At 61.7% G+C, this 16,235-nt stretch overlaps 1 protein-coding gene across 1 annotated transcript in view; it reads right to left on the reverse strand.

The window, feature by feature from the left end:
- Window positions 1-16,035, reverse strand: part of LOC144600169 (cytoplasmic FMR1-interacting protein 2) — a 28,997-nt gene extending 12,962 nt beyond the window's left edge. Inside the window, exons 1-12 of the mRNA XM_078411650.1 lie at window positions 15,914-16,035; window positions 15,310-15,436; window positions 14,691-14,857; window positions 12,284-12,431; window positions 11,692-11,845; window positions 10,371-10,527; window positions 9,440-9,536; window positions 8,125-8,201; window positions 5,710-5,818; window positions 5,259-5,378; window positions 4,264-4,463; window positions 1,723-1,810 (exon numbers count right to left, since the gene is read on the reverse strand). Coding sequence (XP_078267776.1) covers window positions 1,723-1,810; window positions 4,264-4,463; window positions 5,259-5,378; window positions 5,710-5,818; window positions 8,125-8,201; window positions 9,440-9,536; window positions 10,371-10,527; window positions 11,692-11,845; window positions 12,284-12,431; window positions 14,691-14,857; window positions 15,310-15,436; window positions 15,914-15,996 — 1,527 coding nt within the window. The 5' untranslated portion in view covers window positions 15,997-16,035. The remainder of the gene's footprint in view (window positions 1-1,722; window positions 1,811-4,263; window positions 4,464-5,258; window positions 5,379-5,709; window positions 5,819-8,124; window positions 8,202-9,439; window positions 9,537-10,370; window positions 10,528-11,691; window positions 11,846-12,283; window positions 12,432-14,690; window positions 14,858-15,309; window positions 15,437-15,913) is intronic.
- Between the last annotated feature and the right edge of the window lie 200 nt (window positions 16,036-16,235).

The following is a 16,235-nucleotide window of genomic DNA, read 5'->3' on the forward strand; positions in this document are numbered from 1 at the left end:
CACACAGACCAGCGATTACCCGTTCACACTAGTTCTATGTTATTCCACTCACACAGCGTCATTGGACTGGCTAGCACACACAGACACAACGTTTTTCACTTATTCTCGGTACAGGTGACAATAATAAACCAACCAATTCCATCTCCGGAGCTCCACTCACTGCGGAGACAGGCCCAGGCAGGGTACATCAAACACCCACACCCCTGACACCCAGGTACACAGACCCCCACCCTGACACCCAGGTACACAGACCCCCACCCTGACACCCAGGTACAGACCCCCACCCTGACACCCAGGTACAGACCCCCACCCTGACACCCAGGTACACAGACCCCCACCCTGACACCCAGGTACAGACCCCCACCCTGACACCCAGGTACAGACCCCCACCCTGACACCCAGGTACACAGACCCCCACCCTGACACCCAGGTACAGACCCCCACCCTGACACCCAGGTACAGACCCCCACCCTGACACCCCAGGGACACAGACCCCCACCCTGACACCCCAGGGACACAGACCCCCACCCTGACACCCAGGTACAGACCCCCACCCTGACACCCAGGTACAGACCCCCACCCTGACACCCCAGGGACACAGACCCCCACCCTGACACCCCAGGGACACAGACCCCCACCCTGACACCCAGGTACAGACCCCCACCCTGACACCCAGGTACAGACCCCCACCCTGACACCCCAGGGACACAGACCCCCACCCTGACACCCCAGGGACACAGACCCCCACCCTGACACCCAGGTACAGACCCCCACCCTGACACCCAGGTACAGACCCCCACCCTGACACCCCAGGGACACAGACCCCCACCCTGACACCCAGGTACAGACCCCCACCCTGACACCCCAGGGACACAGACCCCCACCCTGACACCCAGGTACAGACCCCCACCCTGCACCCAGGTACACAGACCCCCACCCTGACACCCAGGTACAGACCCCCACCCTGACACCCAGGTACAGACCCCCACCCTGACACCCAGGTACACAGACCCCCACCCTGACACCCAGGTACACAGACCCCCACCCTGACACCCAGGTACAGACCCCCACCCTGACACCCAGTTACACAGACTCCCAGGTACACAGACCCCACCCTGACATCCCAGGTACACAGACCCCCACCCTGACATCCCAGGTACACAGACCCCCACCCTGACATCCCAGGTACACAAACCCCCACCCTGACATCCCAGGTACACAGACCCCCAGTTATACAGGTCCCACCCTGACACAGGATGGGGGTCCCAGAAGACCACTGCTGAGCCACTGGTCTCCCCACCCCTGAGGGAGCTGCATCCCCCTCTGTGTTGCCCACCACACACCCAACGCTGATGAACCATCAGGGTTGGGACATGTGTTGGGCAGTGACAGGTTACTGACACCACCGGCCCCACTGACACCACCAGCCCCACTGACACCACCGGCCCCACTGACACCACCGGCCCCACTGACACCACCGGCCCCACTGACACCACCGGCCCCACTGACACCACCGGCCCCACTGACACCACCGGCCCCACTGACACCACCGGCCCCACTGACACCACCGGCCCCACTGACACCACCGGCCCCACTGACACCACCGGCCCCACTGACACCACCGGCCCCACTGACACCACCGGCCCCACTGACACCACCGGCCCCACTGACACCACCGGCCCCACTGACACCACCGGCAGGCAGCCTGTGCCCTTGACTCACCTTGGAGCCGTACAAGTAGTAGGGCTGGACACTGGCTGGCTTGTCCCGCTGCGGCTCATCCGTGAAGGGAATGGCAGTGCGGACAAACCTGGCCACACACATGGGGGCAACGAGGTCCGTGATCACCAGCGGAGAGAGAGAGAGAGAGAGAGAGAGAGAGAGAGAGGGGTGGGGGGGAAATCACAGGGTTAATGTCACTCACTCCCGGGGGTCAGGCACAGAGTCCCATCACACACTCCCAGGGTCACCGGACCTCAGAGACTTTTTTAAAATTTTAAATGGCTTCAATTTGTGAGGAATCTGCTTGTGTCACTTTGAGACATAGGAGCGGCAGTGGCTGGTGGATTGCCAAGGGCACTTGGAAAAGTGGGAGCTGAGAGTTGATCAATGTTGTGGTTGTTTACATCGAAAACCTCCCTCCCGTATTGATTTACCCAGCCCAGGTCAGTTGGAGTTTGGATTCCCGGTGAAGCTGGAGGCAGGCACAGTTACAAAGTACTGGACCTAGCAAAGAACCCTTCAGAATATGCAACTTCAGCGGGGAAGCTCGACACGGACATTCCTTGTTCATCTGGAGAATACTGCTTTTGTTGTCTTTCTGGACACTCCTTAATTAGACCTTTCATTAAATGTTGGAGCAACAGCAGTAGGATTTTGATTTAATAACATTTATCGAGCCACTCCTCAAAGGTGACGACCACTCAGAGCTACTATTGTTTTCGTTGATGAGGCGTAAATGTGGAGTTATAACAAATTTACAAAATAACCTCACTTTGGAGGCCATCGCAGACTTGAAGGTCAGTGGGAAGTCATAGTTTTCATAGTAAAATCTGAACAGGTGGGGGAGCCCAAGGGGGCTGCTCCTTGAGTGGTGGGTGCATTTCAGACCAACACTTCTGAATGTTTGCAAACTGCTAACTGGCAGTATTGACCTTCCCAGTACTTTGTAACTGTGACTGTGTAAACTGGCTAACCACTGGGATGTGATGATTCACAGCAACAGTAGAAAGATTTTGATTTATAAAGTATTGATGTCGTCCGATGAGGGAGCCGCTGTTGATATTTGGTGACGGTACGGAGGGGGGACGGGGGGACGGTTTTCCCTGTCAGTTTGCTCCTGGACTTGGCCATGGTGACCATTGGCGGGTCCGGGCTGCCCGAGTCTTCCGGGCCTACGTCCGTGTGCCCCTGATGTTTGTAAATTACTATGTGGCAGTGTTGATCCTTCCAGTACTAGTACTGTGATTATGAAGTAAAGTGAAATAAAGACTCGTTGTCAATGTAAAAAAAAGGGTCGGACACAGAGTGAAGCTTCCTCTGACCCGTCACACACACACCTGGGGTCAGGCAGAGTGAAGCTTCCTCTGACCCGTCACACACACACCTGGGGTCAGGCAGAGTGAAGCTTCCTCTGACCCGTCACACACACACCTGGGGTCAGACACAGAGTGAAGCTTCCTCTGACCCGTCACACACACACCTGGGGTCAGGCAGAGTGAAGCTTCCTCTGACCCGTCACACACACACACCTGGGGTCAGACACAGAGTGAAGCTTCCTCTGTCCCATCACACACACTCCTAGGGTCAGGCAGAGTGCAGCGCCCTCTGACCAGTCACACACACACCTGGGGTCAGACACAGAGAGCAGCTTCCTCTGACCCGTCACACACACACACCTGGGGTCAGGCAGAGTGAAGCTTCCTCTGACCCGTCACACACACACACCTGGGGTCAGACACAGAGTGCAGCGCCCTCTGACCCGTCACACACACACCTGGGGTCAGGCAGAGTGAAGCTTCCTCTGTCCCAAACCTGTGGCAGGCAGTGTGATGCAGAGTCCGTTATTCATTTTGCCCTGTGCACTGCAAACTAGCGTGGATGATGGAGGCGTGCTGTGAGGGCCCACTTACTGCTGTCGAACAGCAGCCTTCTATTCCTCATGACTTCACATGTTTCTTTGGGGAATTCAAATGATGCTTTAAATTGGAATTTTGCTGCTGGTAGAATTCTCTGGAAAGCAATTGAGGTTGTTTAAATAAAAAATGGATGTAAAAAAAAAGGGCTCAGGGACAGAGTGTAACTCCCTCCGCCCCGTCCTGTCCCGTCCGGTCCCATCACACATTCCAGGGGCAGGGGCAGGGGCAGGGGCAGGGGCAGGGGCAGGGCAGGGGCAGGGGCAGGGGCAGGGGCAGGGACAGGGGCAGGGCAGGGGCAGGGGCAGGGGCAGGGGCAGGGGCAGGGGCAGGGCAGGGGCAGGGGCAGGGGCAGGGCAGGGGCAGGGGCAGGGGCAGGGGCGGGGCGGGGCAGGGGCAGGGGCAGGGGCAGGGGCAGGGGCAGGGGCAGGTCAGGGGCAGGGGCGGGGCAGGGGCAGGGGCAGGGGCAGGGGCAGGGGCAGGGGCAGGGCAGGGGCAGGGGCAGGGGCAGGGGCAGGGGCAGGGGCAGGGCAGGGGCAGGGACAGGGCAGGGGCAGGGGCAGGGGCAGGGCAGGGGCAGGGACAGGGCAGGGGCAGGGGCAGGGCAGGGACAGACTGGGCCACTGACCGGTTGGTGGAGCCGTTGTAACAGTAATTGGGAAGGAAATCGAAGTTGAGTTCCCAGAAGACGTGGAGCGTGATTCGTCCGTAGGGAGCGGAGACGTTGTGATTGGCCTCGCGGAACATGGCGTCAAAGCTGTCCAGCGTCATGTGTTTGGAGAGCAGGCGGTGGGTCAGTCGGTTCACCTCAAATAGCCACTCCAGCTCCTGTGGGGATACAGAGTTACAGCTGCTGTAGCTCACAACCCCCACCCCAACACTCCCCACCTCCCCCCTCAACCCCACCCCCCACAACCCCACCCACCACTCCCTCCCCTCAACCCCACCCCCCACAACCCCACCCACCACTCCCTCCCCTCAACCCCACCCCCCACTCCCCCTCAACCCCACCCCCCACTCCCCCTCAACCCCACCCACCACCCCCTCCCCCAACCTCACCCCCCACCCCACACCCACCACTCCCTCCCCTCAACCCCACCCACCAACCCCTCCCCACAACCCCACTCCCCCCAACCCCACCCACCACTCCCTCCCCTCAATCCCACCCCCCACTCCCCCTCAACCCCACCCATCAACCCCTCCCCTCAACCCCACACCACCCCCTCCCCCCCAACCCCACACCACCCCCTCCCCCCAACCCCACACACCACCCCCTCCCCCCAACCCCACACACCACCCCCTCCCCCAACACCACCCCCAACCCCACACACCACCCCCTCCCCCCAACCCCACACACCACCCCCTCCCCCCAACCCCACCCACCAACCCCTCCCCCCAACCCCACCCACCAACCCCTCCCCCACAACCCCACTCCCCCTCAACCCCACCCACCACTCCCTCCCCTCAACCTCACCCACCACTACCTCCCCCCAACCCCTCCCCCCAACCCCACCCCCTCCCCACCCACTACCCCGTTAGCTATTAAACCTAACACACAGTGGGTGGTGGGTGTATGGAACAAACTGCCAAAGGAGGTGGTTGAGGCAGATCCCGACTCCTTACCACAACAGAGGTGAGGTCTTCACTCTCGAAGCGACTGATGGCGTGATCCAGGGACTTGTACATGGCGGCTGAGATACGCTGTGTGATCAGGCGGTTCAGGTCGATGGACCGGCCCAGGAGCTGCAGAGACAGTGGCAGATCAACCCCAGACCCTCACCCACTCTGGGTCCCTCCCCTCTCTGCCTCCCCCCCACTCCAAGCCTCCTCCTCAGGCCCCTAGCCCTCAACCCCACCCCCCCCCCCAACCCTCCCCTCACCCCTTGCCCTGGGGCTTCCTGGCCCCTCACCCCTTGCCCTGGGGCTTCCTGGCCCCACACACCCCCACCCTCCCCTCACCCCTTGCCCTGGGGCTTCCTGGCCCCGCACACCCCCACCCCTCAGCAACCTGGCCTGACCCTCGCCCTCACCCTCCACCCCATCCTTCTCTCCTCACCCCTCCCTTTGCCCGCACCTGCACGTGCCGTTGCTTCAGCAGGGTCTCATAACGGTTGGAGGGGGGGTAGGGGATGATCACTCCATAGTTCTTGCACTCGGCCCGGAACCTTTTATCCAACAGCACGCTGCGGAGAGAGAGAAAGAGAGAGAGAGAGAGAGAGAGAGAGAGAGAGCCGCTGTCAGAGTCCGAGACTGACCCGACCTTGGGGCCCAACACACCCACACCAACATGCCCCATCTCCACTAGTCTCATCTCCACTAGACCCACCTACACTGGTCCCATCTCTACTGGTCCCATCTCCACTGGTCCCATCTCCACTGGTCCCATCCTCACTAGTCCCATCCTCACTAGTCCCACCAGCACTAGTCCCATCTCCACTAGTCCCATCTCCACTGGTCCCATCCTCACTGGTCCCATCCGCACTAGTTCCATCCGCACTAGTTCCACCTGCACTAGTCCCATCCTCACTAGTCCCATCCTCACTAGTCCCACCAGCACTAGTCCCATCCGCACTAGTCCCATCCGCACTAGTCCCACCTGCACTAGTCCCATCCGCACTAGTCCCATCCGCACTAATCCCATCCGCACTAGTCCCATCCCCACTAGTCCCATCCGCACTAGTTCCACCTGCACTAGTCCCATCCGCACTAGTCCCATCCTCACTAGTCCCATCCTCACTAGTCCCATCCTCACTGGTCCCATCCGCACTGGTCCCATCCGCACTAGTCCCATCCGCACTGGTCCCATCCCCACTAGTTCCATCTGCACTAGTTCCACCAGCACTAGTCCCATCCGCACTAGTCCCATCCGCACTAGTCCCACCTGCACTAATCCCATCCACACTAGTCCCATCCACACTAGTCCCATCCACACTAGTCCCATCCACACTAGTCCCATCTATACTAGTCTTATCTACACTAGTCCCATCTGCCCATGTTTGGCCCATATTCCTCTAAACATTCCCATCCACCTTTCCAAGTGTGTTTTAAATGCTGTTGTAGTACCTGCCTCAACTAGCTCCTCTGACAGCTGGTTCCAAACACCCACCACCCTGTTTGAAAAACCCTGTTAAATCTTATCCTTCACATGAAAACTCATGTCACCTGGTTCGTGATTCCACGCATCCATCAAATAATCCCACTTTAATCCGAGGGTTGGATTAGTATCATTTCTAGACTGCTCTCCACTTTACATCCATCTCCATCAGATGCACTCTAAGAAGCATCCTGACTTAGCACAAAAGCCCGGTATGGCAATTCCAACACACAAGAACGCAAGAGGCTGCAGAGAGTGGTGGACTCTACCCTGTCCATCAGAGGCCCACCACCCCTCCATCAAAACATCTACACCAGGCACTGACTCAAGGCAGCATCTATCATCAAGGATCCCCAGCATACGGGTCGTGCCCTCTTCTCACTGCTACCATCGGGCAGGAGGTACAGAAGCCTGAAGTCCCATACCACCAGGTTCAGAAAGCGACCCGCACAAGTCTCTCATCCTACCTCAGCACTGGAAGACTACTGCCCACCCCTTGCACTTCTGGGGTCTGCACGAATTCTGAATTGTTTTTGCAGTCTTCATTCTTTTTGACATGCGATTTACGTGTGATTCACGTACAATTGATGTGTTTGTGTCTATGTACCTGCAATGCTCTCACTGTACCTGTACCTCACTGCACTTATGCAGATCACAATAAACCTGACTTTAAACCTGAAACTAGCCCCACCCTTGAGCAACCACACGACGATAGAGACAGAACAGTAGCACATAGGAACAGGCAGCACAGTGGTTCAGCAGTCGAGTTAATCTCTCTCACTGCGCCAGAGACCGGGTTCGATCCTGACTACGGGTGCTGTCTGTACGGAGTTTGTACCTTCTCTCCGTGACCTGGATGGGCTTTCTCCGGGATCTCTGGTTTCCATCCACACTCCAAAGACGTACAGGTTTGTAGGTTAATTGGCTTGGTATAATTGCAAATTGTCCCTAGTGTGTAGTATAATGTTAGTGTACGGGAAACGCTGGTTGGCACGGACGCAGTGGGCTGAAGGGCCTGTTTCCGTACTTTATTTCTAAACTAAACTAAACAGACCCTTCTGCCCACAATGTCCATGATGTCAAGACCAACTCTTATCTGCCTGCATATGATCCATATCCCTCCATTCCCTGCACATCCATATACTTATCCAAAAGTCTCTTAAACACCACTAATATATCTGCCTCCACCACCACCCCCAGGGGGCAGCACGCTGAGTAGATTGGCAAATGGTCGGCATGGATCTGGTGGGCCGAAAAGCCTGTTTTTGTGCCGTGCCACCATCTGAGCTGAGGAGGTGGCCCAGTCTCAATGGGACAAGTTGCCTCTGGAGATGATGGCACCATTTTCATGGCGGTTGTTGACAGGGTCAGACGCTGTAGACCTGGGTCACCTACCTGCCGGCCATAGCCTTGTAGTAAGCGAAGATCTGATCGGCCAACTTGTAAACAAACTGATCAAAGCACAGGTTCACCTAGGGCACAAAGCAAGAGGATCATGACCAGGGGCACTTGCTGCCTCCATCCCACGCCCACCATCACAGGGAGTAAGGGCAGTTCAGTCTCCCATGGACCCTCACTGTTACCCCAGCGGTCTGGTCTCCCCCATCTCCCATGGCCCCTCACGGTTACCCCAGGGGTCTGGTCTCCCCCGTCTCCCGTGAACCCTCACGGTTACCCCAGAGATGGTTGATGTTCAATGGTTTATTATCATTTGTACCAAGGTACAGCAACATTCATTTTTGCCTATAGATCAGTAAGGTTACTGCCATCTGGTCTCCACTTTGCTCTCAAGGCTTCAAGGACGGACATCCCAACAGCAAATTGCTGCTGAGATTCTCCACATTGAGCTCCACGTTGGTCCAGCAATAGCAAGACCAGCCCGGGGTGTGCCAGCTTGGAGAGGGGGTGGAGGGGAAATCAGTGCTGAGCTGCTCCTGGAGAGAGAGGGTGAGTTGGGGTCAGGGAGTGGCGATGGGGTCAGGGAGTGGCGATGGGGTCAGGGAGTGGCGATGGGGTCAGGGAGTGGCGATGGGGTCAGGAAGTGGCGATGGGGTCAGGGAGTGGGATGGGGTCAGGGAGTGGGGATGGGGTCAGGGAGTGGGGATGGGGTCAGGGAGTGGGGATGGGGTCAGGGAGTGGCGATGGGGTCAGGGAGTGGCGATGGGGTCAGGCAGTGGCGATGGGGTCAGGGAGTGGCGATGGGGTCAGGGAGTGGCGATGGGGTCAGGGAGTGGCGATGGGGTCAGGGAGTGGCGATGGGGTCAGGGAGTGGCGATGGGGTCAGGGAGTGGCGATGGGGTCAGGGAGTGGCGATGGGGTCAGGGAGTGGCGATGGGGTCAGGGAGTGGCGATGGGGTCAGGGAATGGCGATGGGGTCAGGGAGTGGAATGGGGTCAGGGAGAGGGGATGGGGTCAGGGAGTGGCGATGGGGTCAGGGAGTGGCGATGGGGTCAGGGAGTGGCGATGGGGGTCAGGGAGTGGCGATGGGGTCAGGGAGTGGCGATGGGGTCAGGGAGTGGCGATGGGGTCAGGGAGCGGCGATGGGGTCAGGGAATGGCGATGGGGTCAGGGAGTGGCGATGGGGTCAGGCAGTGGTGATGGGGTCAGGGAGTGGCGATGGGGTCAGGGAGTGGTGATGGGGTTAGGGAGTGGTGATGGTCGGCTGGTTACGTCTGTGTCTCCCAGGGACCCACGCGGGGAGATGTCTCACCTCCGCTTCGATCTCATCGTACAGGAACTGCTTCTTGAACTTGGTCAGGGTGTAGTAGGCACTGTCGTTGTACAGGTCCAATGGGTACAGCACGTATCTGAAAACCACAACATACCAAAGGCTCAGCAGGGCGCTGGCAAACATGGTGTCCGTGGAGGATCTTGGTCAGGTTAGATGCAATGAGCTGAAGGGCCTGTGTCTGCTGTGTGACTACCTCAGCCACACAGCACAGAAACAGGCCCTGCGGATCATCGCAGCCAGGCCAACCATGATGCCCCAACTACACTAGTTCCACCTGGGCCCATATCACTCTAAACCTTTCCTATCCATGTACGAGTCTAAGTATCGTTTAAATGCTATAATGTTTTATATAAATCGATGCAAGTGCTCTATGGTGTGAAGAAGGGTCCCAACTTGAAACAGCACCAATGCATGTTCTCCAGAGATGCTGCCTGACCGTTGAGTTTCTCCAGCACTTTGCGTCTATCTTTTAAATGCTGTTATAGTTCCTGCTTCAATACCTCCTCTGGCAGCTCGATCCATATAACCATCACCTCTGTCTGAAAATTTGCCCCTCAGGTTCCTATTAAATCTTTCCCCCTCTCTCCTTAAACCTTTGTCCTCTGGATCTTGATTCCCCTACGCTGGGTAAAAGACTGCATTCACCCTATCTAGTCCTCTCATGACTTTAAACTCCTCGATAAGATTACTGCTCATCCTGAGTTCCAAGGAATAAAGTTCTAGGCTGCTCAACCTCGAGTTCTGGCAACCTCAGGCCCTCGAGTCCTGGCAACATCCTAGTAAATCGTCTCAGCACTCTTTCCAGCTTGATGGCATCTTTGCAAAACCAGGGTGACCAAATCTGAACACAATACTCTAAATGTGGCCTCACCTACACCTCATACAACTGCAACGTGACCTCCCAACTTACTCCATCATGGAGGGTTCCTTGGTCTCCAGGATGTGGTCGGTCAGGATCCAAGGCATGGACATCTCGATGGGGAACTGGATGCGGCGACCCATGGTCAACTCCAGGAAGAACTCTCGGAACCAGAGCTGGGACAGGTCACAGCACTGCTGGAGGGACTCTGCAGATAGAGCAGCACATCAGGAATGGTCACTGCCTCACAGAGGCAAGGCACCGAGCCACTGCTCACCTCCCTCACCCAACCACAGTCACCCCACCGACCCCTCACCCCTCCGCACCCCTCCCACTGACACTCTCCCCATTAATCACCCTCCACCCACCCACCGACACTTTCCCCATCACCCACTCCCCCCACCCACTCCCCCCCACCCACCCATATCCTCCCCCCCACCCCTCCCACCGACACTCCCCATCACCCACCCCACCCCTCCCGCCCATATCCTCCCCCCCCACCCCTCCCACCGACACTTTCCCCATCACCCACTCCCCCCACCCACCCATATCCTCCCCCCCACCCCTCCCACCGACACTCCCCATCACCCACCCCACCCCTCCCACCCATATCCTCCCCCCCACCCCTCCCACCGACACTCTCCCCATTAATCACCCTCCCCCCACCCACCGACACTTTCCCCATCACCCACTCCCCCCACCCACCCATATCCTCCCCCCCACCCCTCCCACCGACACTCCCCATCACCCACCCCACCCCTCCCACCCATATCCTCCCCTCCCACCGACACTCTCCCCATCACCCACCCCACCCCTCCCACCCATATCCTCCCCCCCACCCCTCCCACCGACACTCTCCCCATTAATCTCCCTCCCCCCACCCACTGACACTCTCCCCATCACCCATTCCCCCCACCCCTCCCACCAACCCCACCCCTCCCACCAACACTCTCCCCATTAATCACCCTCCCCCCCACCCCTCCCACCCATATCCTCTCACCCCTCCCACTGACACTCTCCCCATCACCCACTCCCCCCACCCCCACCCCTCCCACCCCCCCTCCCACCAACACTCTCCCCATTAATCACTCTCCCCCCCACCCACCGGCACTCTCCCCATCACCCACTCCCCCCACCCCACCCCTCCCACCCCCCGCCCACCCCTCCACCAACACTCTCCCCATTAATCACTTTCCCCCCACGCACCGACACTCTCCCCATTAATCACTCTCCCCCCACCCACCGACACTTTCCCCATCACCCAGCCACCCCCCCCCCCCACCGCATGGCATGGTCCAGCCCCTCTGTTGAGGACTGCCCCCTCTGACCCCACCCCATTCCCGTCCCCCCCAGGTGGGGGGCCGCCCCGTACCGCTGAAGTTGAGGAGGTGGGTGTGGAAGAAGGACTGCTTGTGGAAGTCCTCGATGGCGATGACGATGGGCCCGTCCAGGCTGCTGCGCAGAGTCTTCTTGGAGCCGCTCTTGTCAGCGATGAGAGACTCCAGCATGGTGCGTACCATGTACAGCTGTGGGAGGAGAGAGCCGTCAGTGTCTGCTGGTCATTGTCTGCTGGTCATTGTCTGCTGGTCATTGTCTGCTGGTCAGTGTCTGCTGGTCAGTGTCTGCTGGTCAGTGTCTGCTGGTCAGTGTCTGCTGGTCAGTGTCTGTTGGTCAGTGTCTGCTGGTCAGTGTGTCCACGTGTCCCCCCACCCCTCACCCCACGTGTTACCCCGCCCATCCCCCCACCCCTCACCCGTGTGTCCACCCACCCCTCCCCCCACCCCTCCCCCCCGCCCCCCACCCCTCACCGTGTGTCCACCCACCCCCTCACCCGTGTGTCCCCCCACCCCTCACCCCACGTGTTACCCCCGCCCATCCCCCCACCCCTCACCCGTGTGTCCACCCACCCCTCACCCCACCCCTCCCCCGCGTGCCCCCGGGCGGGGTTGTTCAGGGCCGCTGACCTGCGTGCTGGAGGGGCCCACCGCCCGCCTGGGCACCTTGATGTCAAAGCCGCCCTTGGGGTCCTTCTCCCCCTTCAGGCAGGGGTCGTTGGGGGGCTCACGGCCGTTCTCCCAGTCGCAGATGGTCTTCCTGATGGCCTGCAGAACACTGGGGGCGGGGGGGGAGAAACGGGGGGAGTCAGCTCTGGTCAGTGAGGACCCGCCAAAGCCACCCCCAGCACTCCCTCACCACATTCCCACCCCCATCACCCACCACCCTACCCACCCTCACCCCCCCTCCCCCACCACCCTACCCCATCATCACCCACCACCCCACCCCCCTCATCTCACACCCTCACCCTCACCCACCACCCTACCCCCCTCACCTCATTCCCACCCCCAGCACTCCCTCACCTCACCCCTACCCCCCTACCACCCCATCACCCCACCACCCCACCCCCCCTCACCTCATTCCCACCCCCATCACCCACCACCCTACCCCATCATCAACCACCTCCCCATCTCCAGCAGTGCTCACTGTCGCTCAGGCCCCTCCTCGCTGGCCTATGTACCACTTTGCCCACTCCCACATATTCCTCTCCCCTCCCCTCCCCTACCCGCACTCCTATCCCCTGCCCACCCCCCCCCCCTCCTCCGCACTTCTCCCTTCCCTGGTCCCCATTCCAACCCCTTCCCCCAGTACCTGACCAGGACGTTCTTCTTCTTGCAGGTGGCCCACCTCAGAGTCTCACTCCCCTCCCCTCCAGCCTCCCCATCGCCCCTCTCTCCCCCTCCCTTGCACCCCCCCAGTCTCCCATCTCTCGCTACCCCCAGACTCCCCTCTCCCCCTTCCTTCCACCACCCCTACACTCCCCTCTCCTCCTTCCACCCCCCCCCCCAACCCCCAGTCTACCTCCCTTTCCCCCAGTCTCCCCTCTCCCCTGGACACCTCCCCCTCCGCCCCAGTCCCCCTCCCCCCAGTCTCCCCTCCCCCCCAGTCTCCCCTCCCCCCCAGTCTCCCCTCCCCCCCAGTCTCCCCTCCCCCCAGTCTCCCTCCCCCCCAGTCTCCCCTCCCCCCCAGTCTCCCCCTCCCCCCAGTCTCCCCTCCCCCCCAGTCTCCCCCTCCCCCCCACTCTCCCCTCCCCCGTCTCCCCCCAGTCTCCCCTCCCTCCCCCCAGTCTCCCCTCCCCCCAGTCTCCCCTCCCCCCCAGTCTCCCCTCCCTCTCCCCCAGTCTCCCCTCCCTCCCCCCCAGTCTCCCCTCCCTCCCCCCGTCTCCCCTCCCCCCAGTCTCCCCTCCCCCCCAGTCTCCCCTCCCCCCCAGTCTCCCCTCCCCCCAGTCTCCCCTCCCCCCAGTCTCCCCTCCCCCCCACTCTCCCCTCCCCCGTCTCCCCCCAGTCTCCCCTCCCTCCCCCCAGTCTCCCCTCCCCCCAGTCTCCCCTCCCCCCCAGTCTCCCCTCCCTCTCCCCCAGTCTCCCCTCCCTCCCCCCCAGTCTCCCCTCCCTCCCCCCCAGTCTCCCCTCCCCCGTCTCCCCTCCCTCTCCCCCAGTCTCCCCTCCCCCCCCAGTCTCCCCTCCCTCCCCCCCAGTCTCCCCTCCCTCCCCCCCAGTCTCCCCTCCCCTCCCCCCCAGTCTCCCCTCCCTCCCCCCCAGTCTCCCCTCCCTCCCCCCCAGTCTCCCCTCCCTCCCCCCCAGTCTCCCCTCCCTCCCCCCCAGTCTCCCCTCCCTCCCCCCAGTCTCCCCTCCCTCCCCCCCCAGTCTCCCCTCCCCCCAGTCTCCCTCCCCCCAGTCTCCCCTCCCTCCCCCCCAGTCTCCCCTCCCTCCCCCCCCAGTCTCCCCTCCCCCCCAGTCTCCCCTCCCCCCCCAGTCTCCCTTCCCCCCCAGTCTCCCCTCCCCCCCAGTCTCCCCTCCCTCCCCCCCAGTCTCCCCTCCCCCCCAGTCTCCCCTCCCCCAGTCTCCCTCCCCCCAGTCTCCCCTCCCTCCCCCCCAGTCTCCCCTCCCCCCCAGTCTCCCCTCCCCCCCAGTCTCCCCTCCCTCCCCCCCAGTCTCCCCTCCCTCCCCCCGTCTCCCCTCCCTCCCCCCCAGTCTCCCCTCCCTCCCCCCCAGTCTCCCCTCCCTCCCCCCCAGTCTCCCCTCCCCCCAGTCTCCCCTCCCTCCCCCCCAGTCTCCCTCCCCCCCAGTCTCCCCTCCCCCCAGTCTCCCCTCCCCCCCAGTCTCCCCTCCCCCCCAGTCTCCCCTCCCCCCAGTCTCCCCTCCCCCCCCAGTCTCCCCTCCCCCCAGTCTCCCCTCCCCCCCAGTCTCCCCTCCCCCCAGTCTCCCCTCCCCCCAGTCTCCCCTCCCCCCCAGTCTCCCCATCCCCCCCAGTCTCCCCCTCCCCCCCAGTCTCCCCATCCCCCCCAGTCTCCCCCTCCCCCCCAGTCTCCCCCGGTACCTGACGAGCACGTTCTTCTTCTTGCGGGTTGCCTGCCTAAGAGGCTCCCGGAGGGTGATCTGGGCGAAGTCCTGCAGCGCTGCGTAGATGGTGTTGCGCACGGCCTGGTTAAACACGCTCTCCATTCGGCCCATCAACACCTGCAGCCCCTTGATCATGGCGATCACCTGGGGGGAAGGGGGCAGGGTTAGGGTGGGGGGAGGGGCAACCCAGCCCACGGTGGACAGGACCCGTCTCCCCGTCCCCGTCCTCCCCTCTCGTCCCCCCGACCCTGTCCCTTCACCCTGCCCCACGTCCCCAGCCCACCCTCCCCAACAACACATCCCCTGACCCTTCACCCTGTCCCCACGTCCCCAGCCCCCCCTCCCCAACACATCCCCTGACCCTGCCCCCACGTCCCCAGCCCCCCCTCCCCAACACATCCCCCGACCCTGTCCCTTCACCCTGCCCCCACGACCCCAGCCCCCCCTCCCCAACACATCCCCTGACCCTGTCCCCACGTCCCCAGCCCCCCCTCCCCCACAACACATCCCCTGACCCTGTCCCCACGTCCCCAGCCCACCCTCCCCCACAACACATCCCCTGCCGCTCAGCTCCCGTCCCCCGGCCCCCCGGTCACCTCGACCAGGGCGAACTTCTCCTCGCTGGTGTAGTTGTAGCGGGTGGCTCGTTCGTACTCCTCCGCCGTGCCCCGGGCAGTCCTTGTTGCAGAACTTATCCGTGGGGTGCACCAGCTTCCACGAGTACTGGGGGAGAGAGACAGAGTGTAGGCACCATACTCACACCCCCCCTCCCCAAACCACCCCTCCTTCCCCATCCCACCCCCCACCCCTCCCACCCCCCAGCCCAACCTGTCCATGGGGTGTAGCAGCTTCCACGAGTACTGGGGATGGGGTCGTGTGCAGACAGCATCCACTCTGCCCCTAACCCTCTCCCACCTACCCCCACCCAGACCACACCCCCCACCCTAAACCCTGCCTGCTGCCTGTGCCGGGGTCAGTGGATCAGCGTTCAGCGGTCAGTGTGTCTCCAGGGGCCGGAGGTTGGCGGGTCAATGTGTCTCCAGGGGCCGGAGGTTGGCGGCTCAGTGTGTCTCCAGGGGCCGGAAGTTGGCGGCTCAGTGTGTCTCCAGGGGCCAGAGGTTGGCGGGTCAGTGTGTCTCCAGGGGCCGGAGATTGGTGGCTCAGCGGTCAGGGTGTCCCCGCCGCGGCCAGCCCACTCACCACCTCCATGACGTGCGTGCTCCACTTGGACAGCAGCTGCAGGCCGCGCAGCGCCAGGTCAAACAGTTCACGGGACTCCTCATCAGACTTCTGGCAGTCCAGCCCCGAGCCCGTCACCACCTGTGGGGAGAGAGCGGGGGGTCAGGGAGAAGGGGGAGGGTGTGGGGGGGAGCAGGATCAACCCTGGTCCTCAGGGAGGATGGGGGGGGGGGGGGACGGAGGGAAGGGGTGGTGTCCATGCAGAGAGAGTGGGAGGGGAGGGGGGCGGTCAAGAGTGGGGCTGCGGTGGGGTTGGTCAGGGGTCCAAGGAGGGGGGCGGGGA

Source organism: Rhinoraja longicauda, chromosome 14 (assembly GCF_053455715.1).
Source record: "Rhinoraja longicauda isolate Sanriku21f chromosome 14, sRhiLon1.1, whole genome shotgun sequence".
In the NCBI taxonomy this organism is placed as follows: Eukaryota; Metazoa; Chordata; class Chondrichthyes; order Rajiformes; family Arhynchobatidae; genus Rhinoraja; species Rhinoraja longicauda.